The sequence below is a fragment of the Vanacampus margaritifer genome, chromosome 7 (assembly GCF_051991255.1).
Source record: "Vanacampus margaritifer isolate UIUO_Vmar chromosome 7, RoL_Vmar_1.0, whole genome shotgun sequence".
NCBI classification, from domain to species: domain Eukaryota; kingdom Metazoa; phylum Chordata; class Actinopteri; order Syngnathiformes; family Syngnathidae; genus Vanacampus; species Vanacampus margaritifer.
In genome coordinates, this window is record NC_135438.1 from 24,641,660 (window position 1) to 24,662,330 (window position 20,671).

The following is a 20,671-nucleotide window of genomic DNA, read 5'->3' on the forward strand; positions in this document are numbered from 1 at the left end:
AGGGAGAAGGGACAGGTAGGCGGAGGACGGGCGGGGAGAGCCGAGGAGGAAGAGGCGGCAAGGGGGAGGCAGGGGGAGGGGAGAGGGAACCATGGGGCACCCCGGAGGCCCACCCCGAACACGTCGCCGCCCCGGACACCAGGGAGAGCACCGCAACGCAGCACCCTCCTAGAGACCCAGGGAACGGCCAAGACGCAGCCGCCACCCAGCAGCCAACAGAGGGGCAGCGCTGCCCACACAAAGCCAGGGGGGACAGCACCTATAGAGTTAACCCACTTGCATGCAGTGATTCCGAATATTAACCCTTAGTCCCCATTGGAAGCGAATCTTGAGGAGTTGGTGACTGTAAGGTGTCATTTGATGTAGTATGCTCGATCCTGCTGGCAGCAACTGGGTTTTTGACTATAAAAACCCAACCATTAGTTACCAGTTAACCATTAGTTAAAGATTGAATCTTATTGTGCAGCTGTGTCAGCCTTACATGCCTTTAATTCCTGATTGTAAAACAGAAACAGGATCCACTGTACCGATACCTTGAAATATGGCTGGGTATTGGCACAATAACTGTACCTGGTATTGGTACTCACCCATCCCTACTCCCCCCCCCCCATACTTTTAAAATAAATATGTTAGTTTATTTATTTCCTTAGCTTTTGAATGTCTTTAAATATTTTGTAATTGTGTTAAATGTTGCCAGTTTACATGCTTTTAGAAATTTTAATAAGCAACTTTTGTTCTCTTTGCTTTATGAACATCTTCATCTGTTCTGTTTGTAAATACTTGTAGGTGTTTTGCTTTTGGTTGTGTAAAGCACATTGAGTTGCCTCGTGTAGGAAATGTGCTATTTAAGTAAAGTTGCCTTGACTTGTTTGCAGTCTGCTGATAATAACGTCCTCCATCCTTGAGTTCTGTTGTCTGCTGTCATTGGAATCAGGTGCGTTGAAATAGGGAGACATGGACAACAGGCTGGATAGTGTGCCCCCGAGGACCAGGATTGAGAAACACTGGAATAGCTTCATGTACTTTAGTCAGGTTTTTTTTCAGGAATTTATGGTATGGAGTATTTCAGAGGTATTTGTGGTGCTCATTCCACCATTTTTAGACAATTCCACCAAGGTGGCGATCGCTTATCACTTTGCTACAATAAGTGCAGTGAGTGAATGGGGCTCGAACATTGCCAACAGCTTCTCAAAATATCCACACTCTCTTCTTATTCTTGCCCGATTCCTCTTCTTTGTGGGCATCCATTTAATGTGTGGCAATTGTGCCATTTTTCTGTGGTCCAATGATTTTATATATATATATATATATATATATATATATATAAAACAGTGCTGGTACCGTATACTGTATGTGGAGAATCAAACCCGATAAACGCAGTAACTTTTTTTTTTGTTTGGCATGCAGCAAAGTGAAGCATTGTAGACAGTCAATTTTCTGTTGTGTTGCTCAGTGTGCCACAGGTTTACTAACAGATTTTCAGACAAATAATTATTAAGTTCACAAACTTGGTGTCATCGCTTTTTAACAGTGGTACTTATTAACAGTGGTATACTTATAAATGTTCTTCCGTGGCAAAAGGTTGATCCTAAAACAGATTATTCCTATCGAGAACATTGTTTGGATATTATATACCAATATATTAGTATACATAATGTATGTATTATTCTATCTATTTTCCATGGTCAGTGACCACTAAATGGTCTTTACAGGTGAGGCTGAATGATGTACCCCTAAAATGGGCCATCTGTCCTGAAGATTTATACAGTGCCGAACTTGGCCCTTCCGGCCACTGCCACTTGGTAAACAATGTACTGGCAGTGTGCCAGATGCAGGAAGACACTACTTGGATTTGGAGAGGTCTGTTCAGCATGGAAGTCCTCTGGCTGGAGGGGTACCAAATGGAGCCATGAAAGTTGAAAGGACATCTTTGCTGGATGCTTTATGTGTTTGGTTAAAAAAAAAAATAAAATTAAAAACAACGGACACTCCTGAAATCTTTCTTTATATACTGTAGCTGTAACACTAAACTGTATGGCTAAAATACTCCATTTTAGCACATGAAAGTTGAAAGGACATCTTTGCTGGATGCTTTATGTGTTTGGTTTAAAAAAAAATTAAAAAACGGACACTCCTGAAATCTTTCTTTATATACTGTAGCTGTAACACTAAACTGTATGGCTAAGATACTCCATTTTAGCAATGTCCACAAATTCTGCATATGAAAGCTTCTTATTAAATGTTAGTCAATGTAGATTATCCAAGCCTGCGATTTTTCCCAAATTGTATCCTGTTAAAAAATAATAATAATAATAATGGACTCAATCTAAACACATTCAAATATGTTATTAGAGTCTGTATACCATGAATGGTATTGCAAATAATATTTAGATTTGATTTGACTGATGTTGTTGGCTTTTATCTGATTTTGGAAAATATATCTTCATATGTAATTCAAGTAAGATATAAGCAAATGCTATGAGAGAGTAGATTTATATTGATTAAGATCACCTTTTGTTTAAACATATTTCGCTGTTATTTTTTAATACTTTTTTTTTTTACAAAATCATCCTTGTGTTTGTGTATTCCACTCAACTGTATATTGACTATACTTGAGTCACTGCCAGCATCTGTTGAAATTATATAATTGATCATCTCTCCTGAATTTTCACAACAATACTGTTTGCTGAATCACTCATCGGCCCACTCATTCACACCCTCCAATCACCCACCTCCACAATGAACCACTCAAGCATGCAGTGAGGTAAATACAGTATATGGAGTGGCTACCAACCCTTACACAGTGATCATCACTGAGCTCACACACTCAACTGGAATGCTTTTTGCTTGCAGGATTTAGTTGTAGCCTAATCAGGGGTGCAATATGCTGTGCAATGAGCTGATTTGGCACTGTTTTCAAGGGCAGCGCCCCACAATCTATTTGTTATGTTTATCACTTTAATTAACCTGTAGAAATATGACCAATTTTTTAATTTCTGCACTTTTCTTTACTCAGCAGGTGTCACAGTACAATATAATATCACGCCGCTAGGGTGACACACAGTGTGGCATCCTACACCAACAAAAAGTAGTGCCCATTACAATTGCACAATAGAATGTTTGATTTAAAAATAAATAAGTAAATAAATAAATAAAAATCGAATGTTTGATTGTTTAGGGTAAATACAAACACTATTTCACAACACGCACCAGTTTCACGTAAATACATTTTGAGCGATAAGCAGTTCAGAGAATGAATAAATGATTGATTAAGGTCTTATAAGTGAAACTGGATGTATGAGAGGCATTGTTATTCCTCACTAACTACATCACTAGGTTTCATTGTCTCTGAAATGTGCGTGGGTTAAAGCTCCGTACATTTTGCAAGACTTTTGACCCGTCGTTCTTCTTTTTTAAATATGTCACATACTTTGCGTAGGAATTTGCGTATCCATCTCTCATACCCCGTTTTTTGTCCATGTGCAGCGTTTATAGGTGAGACACCTCAACAGTTTATCCCAAACTTCAGATTTGTCGACATGGATTAAACTATTTTTTAATGACTTTTTTTTAGAGTTGAACAACTTCTACAATATAATTATCATATACTACAGATGAAAATGTGACATTTAATTCAGATTTCTGAGCTGTGGTAGCACATGAAAAGTTTCTAAATATGATCCAAAGCGATAACGTGTCAACATCTTAATTTTACTTCCTGATTGACTTTGATAACTTCCAAGCTGTGGCTCGGACGATCAAAGCTTCACCTGAGGAATACATGCTAATTTAACTTGGTAATGACAAGGTTGAAGTAAATTTGTTCTGACATTAGCACATGTGGCAAGTTCTGACTCTCCAGATGTCTTCACCTGTCCTTTTTCAAGGAGCACTTACATGACAGATGGAGTCTACCCAGAAAGCAGGAAGTGTGTGCATCGGCAAACTCGGTTGCCGCTTCCCACACAGCTGTCCTTCCATGGAGCCTGCCAGCTCGCAGAAGCTGCTTGGCACCAAGGCAGGCCCTGGTCGGGCAGCGGTGGACCTTCGTGAGAGAAGAAGTGGAGGTCCGGCGGTGAGACCAGCCGGTCCCGGCTCTCTCTCGCAAAGGTCCCCTGATGGCTGCGCAGGGCCTGCTTCACTGCTTCCGCAAGTCGGCGGGCAGAGACCTGCCTCTCTACCGAGTAGCCCCCACGTGCAGAAAGCAGCCAGTCCCCGCTCTTTAGTAAAGGTCCACTGCTGGCAGTGCCAACCAGCTTCCGCGAGTATTAAAATAAAGGTGGGGGGAGGGGTTGCAAATTGTGAGGGTGAAGTTTGCGTTGAGCTAGTGATGTATAAAACCGAAAAAGGTGGAGTTAGTGACGTATAAAGGCCTAGATACACCAATCCGAAATCGGGAGTCGGACAGCGTTGGGCCGACGACAGGCACCGTCTAAACAGTGCATAAATTATTGTCGTAAAGTCGGATCGAGTTGTAATACGTTGGAATGCGTTTCCAGGAAATTCCACGTGTTGAATCGGCGTCGGGCGTCAGGGCATTTGATCACTGTGATTGTCTGTTAGATAGCGAATCAGCAAGAAGAGAATTGTAACTAAGTGTGTTGTGTGTTCCGGTTTTGCCATTTCTGTTTAGCACTCTTATGTCCGACTGTTAGTAAACGAAACACAAGTCTTGCAGGAGGGGGGGACGTTACGTGCGGGTTTGTTGCGTGTGTACTTGGCTTTTCTACTAGCCACTCGTGAGTTGTATTTTATTTTCCGGCGTCGGCTATGGTTAACCGTAGCGTTTGTTAAGATAAATAAAAGGGTGACATCCCAACCAATGTTTGCTGGTGGCGTTCTTGCAAGACTGTACAATATTAACGTGAAAAGGTATGCCGACAAAGGCATGGAAGCCAAACTATGGCATGACATGGGGACGCGACTGGATATAGCAGGTAGGATATACTTTCATCCTTGATAAGCATAATAACTGTTTGTAATTAGTAAAAGTAAGCGCTGTGCATTTTGTTAAATTTCTATATCCCGCCACCGAAAAGAGGTTTCCGGTTGCGCTTAGGAATAACGACTACCGCCGCCGATGGTATGGAGGGGAATTACTTCTCGCGCAAGCGTTGAAGCTACGGTGCGGTGTGTATTTACGTCATTTTTCTACGCTACGTGCCAACATCTGGACCGACGCCACAGGGGGTAGGCGTCGGTCACATTTGGCCGACGTCAGATTGGTGTATCTAGGCCTTAAAACCGATCTGCTCAAACAGCCTGTTTGAGAGTGCTGTTTGAGCTGTGTTGACATGAAGTGCCATACTCAAGGGAAACATGAGTCGTTTTCCTCGCAACTTTGGGGATTTAGTTGGAGGGGTGGGGGATTCATATTATGATCAAAAACCTCAAACCTCTTGTCAGGTCCCCTTTGAAACCCGTGGGCAGTATTTTATTTTGAAATGGCTTGGTCAGAACCAACAAAAAGCCAAAAAAATGGTCACAATAACGCCTAGGGGTTAAGAAGTCTGTGAATAAGTGAATTATTGAGTGACGAATGGCAAATAGGTAGAGTTTCACTACACAGTACATCAATTATCTCCCGAGGTCAGTATAGAACAGTGTTGATTTAACATACTCAACATCTAAGAATGGAGGCGTCAGAATGAACTACTGATTCTGCTGATGTTGCTTTTTAGCAGTCTGATTGGACAAAATGTGCTTGAGAGCCAACAAAACCACTTTCATTTGACAGAGACAAAAAAGAAAAAGAAAACCTGCTGTACGCAGATGTATAGCTGTGTTATCCTAAAGCTAGTAAAATATGTTGTCAAAAAGATCTGAATATGTGTGGACATGTGCCCTTATTCTCTACTTTTTGTTTACCGCACTCTGTTGGGCCCTAATCAGTGGTCCAGTGACATGCTGTTTCTCGTGTCCCTGAAACATTGTGTGTGTCAAATATTGTGAATTTACCTCTGCTTTTTTTGTTTGCTGATAAATGTTTTGGAGCTGTTCCTGCCTGACCTCCAGGCTATCTCTGCTTCCAACAAACAATTTACCACCTACTAGAAGGACCAAAAGGATGGAGAAGTGTGCAGAGAAAGAGTGAGACTGGTAAGAAATTGATGTTACCAGAACTTAACTCATTCAATGCCAGCCATTTGATCTGATCAAAAAATGAGATTGCCAGCGATTTTTCAAGACCCACAGAATAGTTTGTACTATGATTTTTACATTGAATCTACCAAATGAATAGACTTCTTTCACGAGAAGAAAAAAAAAAGTTTGATTCTACCGCTTTCCGTTCACTAGTAATTAGTAGTGGAACATATGTAGGTTTCAATAAATTCAACCACTTTTTCAAAACAAACATACATGTTTGTAAACAAACATATTAGGGATGTCCATTATCACTTTTTTTAGAGCATTACCGATACTCAAATCTTCAGTACTCACCAATAACGATACCAAGTGCCAATATCATTAGTAGGGCCTACTTGCATAAAATTTTCAAAAAAACAATGACAGATTTTTTTTTTTTAAAGACCTATACAATTAATGGCAATTATATTTTTTAAATTTGCTCATAAAAATTATTTTGCATAAAGCACACACTAAAATGAATTTCAAAAAAAAGATAAATAAAATGAATAGTGTTGTCAAAGTTAAAGCATTAACTAATTAATACCTGGTATCGGTACTTGCCCATCAATGAAACATATCAAGCAAAACAGTGACTTTGACGCTAAAAAAAATGTTATTCGATGACACCTCTAACGATGAACTGGTTTAATTCTATAAAATCAGCTAATGCAGCATTTACGAATACTTTTGATTGCAAAATAATATTCTATTTTGTGGAATGCATATACTCAGTGCAAGTGATGCAAGCTGCTTGGCTCTACAATGTCTATTAGTATAGCGGATCTGTGCATGAGGAGCACGCGCAAAAAATTTTTTTGCAAATAAGCAGCTAACAAAATATTTCAATTGTTTTTTGTTTCTTTTACACAGGCAATCTCGACAGACCCAAATGTTTTGCATGGAAGTACTTAAGTAAATTCTCCTCCCCTTTAAAAGTTGTTTTATGCTTTCAAATGAACAATAGGTCAATGAGCGTAGGCTACTAAAAGCATGTGCTAATTTGAAGGTGTTTCTTGAAACACTTGCCTTTCATTCTGTCAATCTAAAAAGTACAAGCAATCAAATGGATGTATTTCATGGAATCTGCTCGTTAATATTGTTAGTCACAAATCCCAAATATCACTAGCGTCGGGCCAAAACCAGATGAGTCACAATTTGGTAAAATTCATTAAAAATAATCTATACTATTGGTCATTCTACATATGTGGGTGTCATTTTTACAAATTATTTACCAAACTAATGTGTTTAAAATGGCTTAGTCTCTTTAACTCATTCAAATACAAAAACGTATAAATATGTTTTTTAATACTTTGTCCTGCATTCCCCAAAACATATTTATACGTTTTTTATGTTGTTTTTTTTTTAATACTAGAGCATACAGAAAGCTTTGAAACAGCTTCTGACATGAAAAGGTCGCTTAAAGCAATGGTAGTTATTATAAATAATGGCCAGCAGGTGGCAGCAGAGTATAAGATATCAGCCAGGGCCATGTTGCAACAAGCTCTTTTCCCCAGTGTTTCCAACAGGTTTGTGAATAATGATGAAACTTAGCTATATTCTAATGCTAATTGCTACAAAACAGAAACAGATACAAATACTTTTTTTCCTGATGAAAAGAAGAGACTCTAATATTTATTTTGGTAGGTTCCATGTTTTTTTAGCAATAGAACAGAATATTCAGTGGATCTTGCAAAATCAGTCAAAATCCAGTAAAACAGCCAAGAGCGAAAGGGGTTGCTTCAATGAAAATGGCTGGGAGTGAAGGAGTTAAGGATGTAATGTTAATGGTTGAACAAACATGCAATTTTTGTGATCATCTGAAAAGTGACAATTTTTTTTTAAGTACAAGGTTTTGGCGTGACGCCAGTAAAAAAAAAATAGCAACATGGGATGGATCATGCAACATCCTTTAGAGCCACATTTTTCATTACCAATTCATTAACAATTCAAACTAATAGTGATGATTTGGATCCCTAATGCAGTAATGCATTTCCAAATCTGTTTGCACCACAAAAGCTCAAGCATTAAAGTTTTAATTTTTACATTCAGGATGTTTCGCGAACCTCCATCACAATAACTGTGAAGCAAAAAAAAAAAAAAAACAAATATTGATTTTACATTTTAGTTGATGGCGCCTAGTGATGAACAGTAGTTGCAAGTCTGTCCTTCTACCCTCTTTACTTCACACAAACAGGCAAATTCAACAACGTACAGCCTTGTGCAGCGTACAAAGAAGTAAGTATAACTTGGGAAAGCATTTGAACATTGTTTTTTATTGGGATTTTTGATAGATTTTCTTTGAAGCATGATAATTTATGACAGCAACACATATCTGAAAATTAATTGCTATGTGATACAGGTTTAGATCAAATACTATGTTTGCCATATAAGGGCATCCAGAGCCAGAAAATATATGGACTATTTTACAAAGGGTTAGGGTTACATTTTTAGAAGTTGATAGCGGAAAATGTATGCAAAGACTGAGAACTATGTAATACTGAATTGTGGAGTCTATTTTCACATACGGTACAGTATAGCGCAGCTGCGCTCAAACGCCTGTTTGGGAATTTGGTTGATCTCTTTGTGCTAGAGGGGTGTATTTCACAAAGCAGGTTTAGTGACAACTCTGGGTCAAGAAACCCTGAAATATGGGAAACTATGTGTTTTCTGTTTCAGAAAGGGCGGTAATTGAAGCCAGAGAAAAAGAGGTAACTCTAGCCTGTTTTTTAAAAAGAGGTTATTTAAGCTCTCGGTCAGTTAACATAGTAACATGTTCCATGAACCAAACCTGGTCGGTTGCAGGTTTTCTCTCTCCCCGCCTCCTTTCAGCCACATTTCCTCATTCATAAAGTCTGCTGCGGTGAGTTTTTGCGTAAATGGGGTGAGAATTTGCTTGTGTTATTATATTATTTTTATTAATATTTATTTTTTTGTAATAACTGCCCCTGCGCGCCGTAATACACATTCACTCCAAAAAGTATTACAAATTGGAAAAAAAATATTAGGTCACCTTTAATTCAGCAATAATTAGCAGCTAGCAGCTGCAGAGCGCAACACAGCACTTACAGTACACAGTAAAATGGTGGAAAAACGAGCCAAAACCCAAAGTGGGAGGAAGATTATTTTTTTGTTTATTATAATTCCAAATCCGCCTGTTTAATCTGCAAGGGAACAGCGGTGTTGGCAAAGAAAGGAAATGTGGTGCGGCACTTAAAAATTCTACACGGGACATATGAGAAGGACGCACCGGCAAAAAACGCATTACGCAGCACAGTAGGGGTGTTAGAAAAAATCGATTTGGCAATATATCGCGATATTACAGTGCGCAATTCTCGAATCGATTCGATATGCGGCCAAATCGATTTTTAAACATACATTTTTTATGGAAATATTCAACAAAACGTCTTACTTAGGGTTAGGATTAAAACATTAAGCATGGAAGAATGTTATATTAATGGAACATTAAGCCTTAATATTTTATTTCAGTGCTGTTCAAACATGAAACAGACTGCAACCTGTTTGATAAATGCAGTGGCTCAGTTATAAGCCTGAATTTTCAGATAAATAAATAAATTTTCATACAAATCTTACAGTGTACATGTACAAGTTTGCTGATTAGTATTTTCTAAATTTGAGTAAAAAAAAATCAATTTATAGATTCTTATCGGCATTAATCGAATCGAATCGTGACCTATGATACGAATAGAATTGCCAGGTACTAACTAGGCAATTCACACCCCTACAGCACAGCAAGCAATTTTCACCGAACCGACGGCCAAGGCTAAACCCGCAACTATTGCTTCCTATCTAAGTTATGTTCTTGCTAAACACAAGAAGCCATTTAGAGACGGGGATATTGTGAAGGAAACCATTCTCGAAGCGGCGGATAACCTTTTTGATGACTTTAAAAATAAATATGAAATTTTAAAGGCCATTAACCAAGTGCAACTTTCCAGCAACAACACTATTAGGCAATGTGAAGAAATGGCCGTGGATGCACAGGTGCAGCTGAGTAAGGATATTGACAGGTGTGTGTGCTTTTCCCTCCAATTTGACGAGTCGACCGATATGACGGATTACGTGTTTTCATCAGGATGCTTTTCAAAGACATGAGCATCAAGGAAGAGCTACTCATTATTTTGCCATTAAAAAGACACACCAGAGGTGAATATATTTTTAATGCTTTCATGGGATTTGTTGGTGAGACAAAGCGGCCTCTCTTCAATGCCTCAATGACTGATTACTACTTTGTTGCCTGCCTATGCCTTGCAACCAGCACCTATACTCCTGATTAGGAGAAGCTAGCTGCATCCTCCCAATATCCGGTCTCCCACTAAGGTAGGAAGTGATTTCCTTTTTTAAAACTCAGCGATACACTTGTCTTGTATCTGTTTTTTCCAGTTTTCCAGCTTGTTTCATATTAAGGTTGGTTATGGTTATTGTTCAAAATGCAAGCCTGTTTTGTTTGCCAAATGTGTGTTGCAAGTGTGAGATGAGAAGAGTGTGATCTGATGTCTAGTGGTTTGTGAAAACATGAAAAAGTGTTGTGAAGTTAGTTACAGCAGGCTGGAAAAGATGTGAGTTTGCGATGTTGGCGCTGAAGTGGTAGATCTTGGGAGCTTGGCGACTTGAAAAGTAGATCTTGGGTCAAAAAAGGTTGGGCACCCCTAGCCTCTACTCTGTGCCATGCCTGGCAGTCCGTTGTTCACAGGGTGAATCTTTGACATGTGTCTGCCCAGTGCGTTTGACAGTTTGGTGGCAGAAATTCTTCTTAACTTTGCACCTGCTGGAACCGAGTCAAAGTTTTGGAGCAGCTGGCTCATAAATATGACAACAGTGTGCATCGAACCCTCTGAATCATTGCAGAAATTAATTTATTGAATACTTCAGTATCATTATCATAATCTTTATTATATATTATTCAAATCCCAGTTAACCATGGCACAACTATGGAAGGCGGGCTTGGGTCACACAGACACAAATGATCACAGTGTAAGACAATCATAAGTTTAACAGAGCTGTGATCTCCCTAGCCAACTTGATATCATCTGCCCTTAAAGGTCTGCTTGCAGTTACTTTTAAATCCTGCATCAACCTACTGCAGGACTCATGCAAATCTGTTTATTTTTCCGCAATTGAAAATCCACTAGATGGCGCCAAAGGCTAATAAATGAATACAAAATGCATGCATAAAAAAATTATATTGTTATGACTTATGGACTTGTTTGAGCCTCTAACTATGTCATATGAAATATATAAATTATTATTTTATTTTATATATATATACACCATAGTTAGTCTTGCTCTTAGCATAATACTGCTATTGTTGTCCATTTTTTAAAAAAAAAATAAATAAATAAAAACTATATATGTGTAGATAGGTCTGATGCCACTGAACATTTTGAGTGGTTGAAAGTGAAAAAAATATTCATAAATGACTAAGTTATCTCACTTCAAAGGAAATGCCGGATTTTGGCAAAATTACAAGAGTTTTGTGCTATTCGGAAAACTGCCATTGTGTGAAAACTGGGCATGCAGAAAAAATTATATTGTTATGACTTATGGACTTATTCAAGCCTCTAAATATGTCATATGAAATATTCAAATTAGTCTTTTATTTTATATATATATACACACAATAGTTAGCCTTGCTATTAGCATAATACTGCTATTATTGTCCATAGGGGGCATTAAAAAAAATTAAATTAAATAAAAACTATATATGTATAGATAGGTCTGATGCCACTGAACATTTTGAGTGGTTGAAAGTGAAAAAAATATTCATAAATGACTAAGTTATCTCACTTCAAAGGAAATGCCTGATTTTGGCAAAATTACAAGAGTTTTGAAAAATGGCATTGTGTAAAAACTGGGCATGCATAAAAAAATTCTATTGTTATGACTTATGACCTTGTTTGAGCCTCTAACTATGTCATATGAAATATTCAAATTAGTCTTTTATTTTATATATATATACAGCATAGTTAGTCTTGCTATTAGCATAATACTGCTATTACTGTCCATAGGGGGCATTTAAAAAAAAAATTTTTTAATAAAAACTATATATGTATAGATAGGTCTGATGCCACTGAACATTTTGAGCGGTTGAAAGTGAAAAAATATTCATAAATGACTAAGTTATCTCACTTCAAAGGAAATGCCAGATTTTGGCAAAATTACAAGAGTTTTGTGCTATTCAGAAAAATGCCATTGTGAAAAACTGGGCATGCATAAAAAAATTATATTGTTATGACTTATGGACTTATTCAAGCCTCTAAATATGTCATATGAAATATTCAAATTAGACCTTTATTTTTTCCTTTATACAGCATAGTTAATTTTGCTGCTATTATTGTCCATAGAGGACATTAAAAAAAACTTCTTCTTTTTTTTAAACTATATATGAATAGATAGGTCTGATGCCAGTGAACATTTTGAGCGGTTGAAAGTGAAAACAATATTCATAAATGACTAAGTTATCACACTTCAAAGGAAATGCCAGATTTTGGCAAAAATTACAAGAATTCAATCAAACTATAATAAGGCCCAGGGGTTAAGGGGAACAAGAGGTGCCACTTCAATTGCCGGCAAATCAAGATGGCTGTGTTCACACCCACAGCGACGCAACTCCCTTTATTAAATGTGCCATGCTGTGCCGACTTGCACTAATGCCCAAAAAATGCCAAGACTTCGTCTAGCCCGCCTCCATACAAAGATTAGATCACGCCTCATGCTACACTTGCAGTGGGCGTGAAAATAGAGCCCATAATGTTATTATTTTTATTTATTTTTTAAAGCGTAGCTAAGACAGCACACAGTGACTTGGTCCTCCGGATGAGTTGCCTTTTTCCAACTATATAAAAACATGGGCATGTGACCCTATATCTGGTTTTCAGGCTCCAAATACAATATACTGTATTTCATTACTATTTTTTATTTTTAACCACACTACTGTATACCACTGACTTTAACTCATTCACTCACAGTCATTTTCACTGATGCAAGCCGCTTCGCTCCCGGCTGTTTTACTGGATTTTGACCGATTTTGCAAGGCCCACAGAATATTGTGTTCTATTGCTATAAAAACATGGAACCTATCAAAAGAAAGATTGGAGTCTCTTCTTTCATCAGGAACAAAATTATATTTCTATTTGTTTCTGTTTTTCAGCAATTAGCATTATAATATAGCTATGTTTCATCATTATTCACAAATCTGTTTAAAACACTGGGGAAAAGAGTTTGTTGCAACATGGCCCTGGTTGATCTCTTATACTCTGTTGCCACCTGCTGGCCCCTTAGTAATAACTATCATTTCTTTAATCGTTCTCTTTGTTCAGAGGCTACATCAAAGCCTTCTTATGGTCTTGAATTTGAAAAAATAAAAAAACATATAAATACATTTTTGGGAGCAAATTAATTCATTAAAGGGCAATGCTTATTGTATGGACAGATAATGGCACTGTAATATTGTCCCAGTAGGCTACACACCTTAAAGCCATCAGTACAATATGACACAAATCCCATAGAAAGTATGTTCTTTTTCAATGCTACCTCTTTCAACAAGCTCGTCTAATCCGACATTTGTTATACGGTAGAGTTAAAATAGCAATAACATATGAATGAGTCAGTCGCCGCAACAATACCATAGCACAAAGAGCACTTCCTGTGTGTTCTGTTTTTTCATTTAACTTTTTGTGACATTTATTCTCAATTAACGACGTTGGTAAGAAGAAAAAAGAGAAAAAAATATCCAGATTAGTGTGATAAGAGACTCACATTTGGAGCATAAATGAGTCAGGCAATGTCCGACCAATTTATTCCAGCATTGTTAAGTGTTTCAGTGTCATAAAAGTTAGCGATCACTTGCAGATGCTGTACATGACTCTTGTTTCTGTTAAGTCATGCTTACAGCTGTTTAGTAGTTTTGTTGTGTAGGATCATATTTTATTCAGTCCCATTTGCTTGATATGAGCATCTAACATCATATTGAGCAGCTTTTTTCCACCCAAAGGATGTTGATTTGAATTGTTGTGACTAGTGTTATGAATTTGATGCGTGTGATGTTTGACAAAAAGGAGCACTGAGTGAAGATGAAGCCTGCACGTAAGCTTCTCACATTAGCTTGTACAACAATTTATGTAAAAGAACAGTAAGTGTGAGGTGCAACAGTAGCACCCTATTTATTACCCCTCCGAATTTGTCAGTCATCAGTTTTTTTTCTTTGATGAACTGATATGCTGTTAAAATTTGATACAGAATCTCTGTATAATTCTGTCAAAGTACTACATATTATTCTGTAATAACGCGAGATGTTAAGGCCGTAAATGTGCTCAATATTGCTAATGTCGCTTAAATTCATACTTGTAAAATTCTGAAATTTTAATTCTGCCAGGACAACAGGACATTGATGTACCCTTCGTTTATTACACTTCACCACATTACTGTTTAATCGATAGCTAGGACGCTACGTACACATGGGGACCATCATGCATACCGTAAAATTCAATCGATTGAGCATACTGTTACTTTCACCGCATCCACTAAATGAAAAAAACATCAGAACTTTTTCATACATAAACCTTAGCCAAGAGAGCATGGAGAATGTATGCCTGTGAGAACTGTTTTATGTTGTTATATTTGTTTGTGTATGTTTTCCTTTCATTTGGAGAACTGATAGCTATCTGCAAAACAAGGGAATGTATACAAATACGAGAGTAAACTAATACTGACAAACAAATACTGATAGTATCAGTGACGTGCGATCAGGATAGGCAAGGTAGGCACTGCCCACCCCAGGCTGAAATGAATGTTGAAACTGTTTGGCTTTTTCTATTTATTTTAATTATTTATTTCATTTCAGAAAGCCTACGCTACCAATATGTTTAAAAGTGACAACATTTGGTGATTTCCATACCTCAATTAAAAATTACTCATTACTTCGTCTGGCCTGCAGGCAAAAATGCTGCAAAAATTATCCTCCTGAAGGCACACCGCTACTGTGCTTTTCTCAGCCCTGTCCGCGTAGAAATGTGTGTTCGTGCATGCGTAGTCAGTTTCCCAGTAGAAAAGTCCTTTACGCAAATAGGAAGATCGCTACGCAGCCTTTTTACGTCGCTGTATTATTCCTATGCGAACGTACGTTCGCAGAGTGCATTCGTGAATTCAAAACTTAAACAAAACACTTAGTGCACAGCAAAGCGGTAAGATGACACCACTCTGGAGAATATAAAACTATTTCCACGCCTTTATTTTGATGGAAACGCCATATTTTCAAGGATGGGAGACCAACGCCTTAGCTACGGGATCTTCAGCAAAGTAAGGGACAAAGAATCATTCGTACTTTTCACAAAGAATGGCACAAAAGGAAAGATTGGCTTTGTGGATGTGCTTCGATTAACTGGCTGTTTCACTTTGCATGGTGTTTGGCATTGCTATTGCTAGCTTAAAGGGAGAAATTCACTTTATTACATTATGTCCGGGCGGGTTTGAAATTGTCCGTATTTTGTTGTGCGGCAAACAGGAGGCAGAGTGGACTGCAACGTTTACCTTGGCTGTCAGACTGCGCACTGGCTGACCGTGGCCCAAAACTTTAGCTGAGTGGCAAGTGTTGAGCTGCAGCACCGGAGGCGATGGGTACGAAGCGAAGTAAAAAAAAAAAAATGTAAAAAAGATTGAGGAACAAAACATTTAAGACTTCAAAAGAGAGTAATGTTTTTTGTTTTATTTTCTACCCATACAGAGGAGGCATATGTTAAAATAGTTTGAATGTATGGCATCTTGTGTCTGAGTATTAAGTATCTCGAGGTCAGGCTGAGTGTCCTCTTTTTTTGGAAATGAAAATATGGTCACCCTAGGGTACGTTGTACACTCGCCTGCCGACACACAAATTTGTAATTGGTGTGTGCGTCACAATTTGCGACTGCCTGCCTACCCAGACCTAGAGCTCACTGCACATCACTGGATAGTATAATACGTTTTTTAATACGTTGTCCTTCACTCCCGTTATAGCATACAGAAGGTTTTGATGCAGCCTCTGACCTGAAGAGGTCCCTTAAAGCAATGGTAATTATTACAAAAAATGGCCAGCAGGCAGCAGCAGAGTATAAGAGATCAGCCAGGGCCATGTTGCAACAACCTCTTTTCCCCATTGTTTGCAACAGGTTTATGAATAATGAGTTAACTTAGCTATATTCTAATACTAATTGCTGCAAAACTGAAACAGACACAAATATATAATTTTTCCTGATGAAAGAAGAGATACTAATCTTTCTTTTGGTACATACCATGTTTTTATAGCAATAGAACACAATATTATGTGGGCCGTGCAAAATCCAGTAAAACAGCCGGGAGCGAAGGGGGTTACTTCAGTGAATGAGTTAATGAACAGAAACAAGTATTTTAGTTTTAGAAAAGCTGAGAACAGAAGAAAATGTGATGGTCCTATGACAGGAAAAATAGCAAAAGACCATCTAATGAAGTCAATAATGTGATGAGAATCAAGCTATGGTCAACCAATTACTGATGGGTTTTTTTTCATTACCATCATTTAAAAAAATCTCAGGGGGGAATGCTTCACCGACAATGGACAGCTCACACACAGAATTCATGCATTATGGCAATTACATCAACAATAAGAAGCACTCAACTGTTACGTTTTACATGCCATACACGTTAGAACACAAGAGGATGGATGTGGGCTGGATGAAATTTCTAGCCAGAGTGCGGATGGAAGTTTTTTTAGCTTGATTCCTCCTCAATTAACTATTGATTGACCCACGACCAACATGTCTTGCAGAGAAAAGGACCCACCATAAACGGCCGTCCATCTTGGACAACGTCAATCTATGACAGTAATCAGGCAGAGGAGCACGTTCTGTGGCAGGCTGCTGTCTCTATGCACATGTAATAGACTAAGAAAATTGTTCCTTCCACAAGCCATGAGGTGGTATGGTGGGGAACCAATTCCCTTTACATTATTATCAAGTACTACCTTTGCACTTTGTATTGCACATACAATTGACCTTTCAAAGGTACTTCCTATTTATTGAATTTCCCTTTCATTCCTTTCTTTTTGCAATTTCTGCTTCTAGTCGTTTAATGGTTACTCTGTTCACTTGTTACTTTTTCATGCTTTTGTAGGCTATGACGGCTGCTACAGGGCACAGAAATTTTCTACAGGATCAACAAAGTGTCCAACTCCATACTGTACCATTTGTTTGTTTTTTCCCTTAATTTTGAATAATGTTGTATTTTGTTTAATTTAGAATATAGTAACATGAAATATCACATTTTTAAGGTTAATTTTAACAACAGCAAAACCTCATCTTTATTCTTTACACAGCCTGTGGCAGTCTGATGACTCATCCGATTATTGATATGTCTCTAGTTGTGAGGATCGGAGACAAATTCTGCTTGCAAAAACCTCTTAGATTTTGTGCTGCATCAGCTTTACATACTACTAAATTGTTTACGTCAACCAAAAAATTGTGATTCACATTGGAGAATCATTACAAAATCAAATATTTTTCCGACCTATAGAAGGTCAATTGTTAGGAGCTGAAATACTTTAACCATTCCAGGGAACTAAGGTGCACATTGGATTTTGAGTCAGAGTGAAAGTGGGAATGTGAGAGCTGGTGGTATAACTTTTAGCTTTGGTGCAAATCTGTGTGGAACACTTGCACAACAAAGATGCTGACTAGTGGAAGCCAAGTTGGAACACTGTTTTTTTTTTAAACCTTTTTAAAACAAATTATCAAGTAATTCATTATATATGACCTGTCACCTTCAACACTGAGGTATTTCTAATTATATTTCGTTTGTGAACAAAGCAGCTGCGTCTTACCATTGGCCCTGCAGCAAAAGAATATATTTACACCATGCTCTGCTCTGCTCTTTTCTTTGCTAAAGGTCCCCAAGGAAATCTTTTTCCCCTGTTAATTAAAGTTACAAACAATAATAGAAAATTGCAAAGAGTTATGTAACTTGGAGAATTACAAAAAGCCACTACTTATATTGACAATAACTGATGTACATATTCAGATTTGATGATTTTGTTTTGTTTTTGTTTTATATAGACAAATGCATTGTTGCGCCTTAGGCTTTTGCATCATGGACTACGACATATGAAAGCCATGCCCAACCAGTAATCTGTTTGACCTCAAATGTTGAATGGATTGCAGATTTTAAACACATGCACTCTATAAAATATTTTTTTCTCAAAGTAACAATCAAGTTGAAATGAAAGGCATTATTTGCATGAATCACACCTTTTCAGAGCTTTATCAACTCTTTTTTTTTCAATTACCCAATAAAAAGAGTTAAGGTTAATTGGTTCCAGCAATGGTGTTGCCATTTGTGTTGACCCTATTCTTTTTTTTTTTTTACAAAAACAATAACACAAAAACCTCATGGCATTTGATACTTTTTCCTGCCTCAATAAATAATATGACAAATAAAAGTCATATTCATAAAGTTGATATCTAAGGTGTACATATTCTGATGTTTCCATTTGTGTTTCCATATTTAAACTACAAGTATTTTGTCATTTGGTTGTTCTTATACAGTGACTTTTTATTCAACTTAGAAATGATACTTTAAGAATTAAGATGAGAAATGGTCCGTGTAGCAGAGTAAAACATTGATACAAAAGTGTGGAATTGTGGAGTTGCCGTACACTTGCAGGGTGCAGTTTCATTCATCCTACAGGAACCATAATGTTAAAAAGAGCCAAACAGTTATGCCGCATGCTTGCTAACCTATTAGGCGTATCTTGCAAAAATTTGTTTCTTACCTAAAACAAGCATATCAACCATCTTTTATCTCTGATAGCACTATTGACTTTTAGTATTGGCCGTGAACAAGTGACTCATTGAATAACAACCCATTTCAAAACAATGTGACTATTATTGTATAAAGTGTTTGTTTGTGTTCTTTGAAAATGTGAACAGAAATGTAATGCTATCAATGTTGAATGTGGCAATCTGTCCAATAACAACTTTATAAATCTTTTTTATTCTCAACATGCTGGATACAAATCCATTCAGGATCAACTAAACTTTGTATCTCCTTTTGGATTCATTTTTAAATGTTTTGTCCTTTAAAATTCATTAGGCAAAACTAGTACCAGTACGTCTCTCTCCCCAATAAACAGGTCAGAGGGCACACCATTTCCCAATTTAATTTAAGCTATGGACAACCAATTCCCTGTTCTCATAAAAACATTTTAATTACTGATTATATACTTTTTTGTTGTATTTAATTGCAACATTTACACACTTTCAGACAGTCGTGTCTTAAGATCAATACCGTGTGCCCCGCCTGATGTCCAGCATGGGCCAACTCTGAATACAGATGCTTAGTGGACAGAAGAAATGACTTACGCTGCTGTTCTGGCCAGACCAGTGTACCATAGCTTGGTTGTGTGACGAATCCCCGGTCAAGGCAAACGTGGAGCTGTTAAGTTGGAGCTCGTCCTGTCTGGAGCCGCCCGCTCTCCTCTCTTCGCCGCTCCAGCGCAGTTGGGAGCGCATCGCTCTGCTTCCAACACTGCGGTCATCGCTGCTCCTTCTGCCGCGCCTTCTATTCGCACCGCCATTGCCTTTATACTGGGACATGTTGATCATTGAAAAGTGGTTCTCATCGACTTGATCATTCGAGCGCAGCGTCTTTGTATTCCGTATTCCTGGAGCGCTTTCAGGGGGGAAAGATACGCGACGGAGCCTTGGAGTTCCGACACCTGCAGCGTGAGATCTCCCAGCCTCATCGCTGTGGTCGTCAACTTCTTTTAATCCTGTCACACTTTCCCCGGTGACAAATTTCAGCAACAATTGCCGCGCAAGCACCGTATTTCCAAGATGACACGACCGACAAGTTATCTCAGGGTTGGCGCCTTGCAATATCAGGAATATCATCAAAATGTCAAACCAAAGCGCACCGTGCCACTTTGGACAAAATTTCATCTCCCTTTCCATTGTTGGCAGCAGAGGTAAAGATGCTGTCGTATCGCACCCGCACTGTGCCTCTTCGATGCGTAAATTGCCGCTCGGTTGTTGAAGGTGCAACGCTCTGCGTAAGTTGTGGTGTTGCCCAATTGCAGTGTGCTAAAAAGTGCTATGGAGTCAAACTGGTCCAAGTTGAAGAATTTGCTCATTTGAAGGCTCGCACGCAGGTGGGAGGAGCTGCGGATCCACTGAAGAAGGTTAATGTCCCCACTGTCTTTCTCCATGTTATTGTCCAATATCCACCCTTGTTCTCCAATTAAGGATCTGTGTCCGTTGCGCTTGTATTATTATTATTATTATTATGATAATGATGAATAAACTTTAATTTTTCCGTTTTCTTCATTCTCTACATGTAATGATAATGCAAATGCATATTGCTTAAGGTAAACTGATTGATATTCTTATATCATTATTATGCCAGTGTTTACAATTTGGAATTAATTACTTTTTTAAATTACAGTATACAGTACTGAAATAAAACATTTAGCCATCATGATCATTTCAATATAGTATAGTATAATATAATGTAACACAAAATA

The 20,671-nt window shown here is 38.0% G+C and overlaps 1 protein-coding gene across 5 annotated transcripts in view; it reads right to left on the minus strand.

Moving 5' to 3' along the window:
* sorcs1 (sortilin-related VPS10 domain containing receptor 1) overlaps positions 1–20,221 on the minus strand; it is a 258,319-nt gene extending 238,098 nt beyond the window's left edge. For all 5 annotated transcript variants that reach the window (XR_013294726.1, XR_013294727.1, XM_077570250.1 and 2 more), the window contains exon 1: positions 19,512–20,221. Coding sequence is in view for 3 of the 5 variants with exons in the window: in XM_077570250.1 (XP_077426376.1) it covers positions 19,512–20,102 (591 nt within the window). In the remaining 2 variants the exon portion in view is untranslated. The remainder of the gene's footprint in view (positions 1–19,511) is intronic.
* Positions 20,222–20,671: the final 450 nt, after the last annotated feature.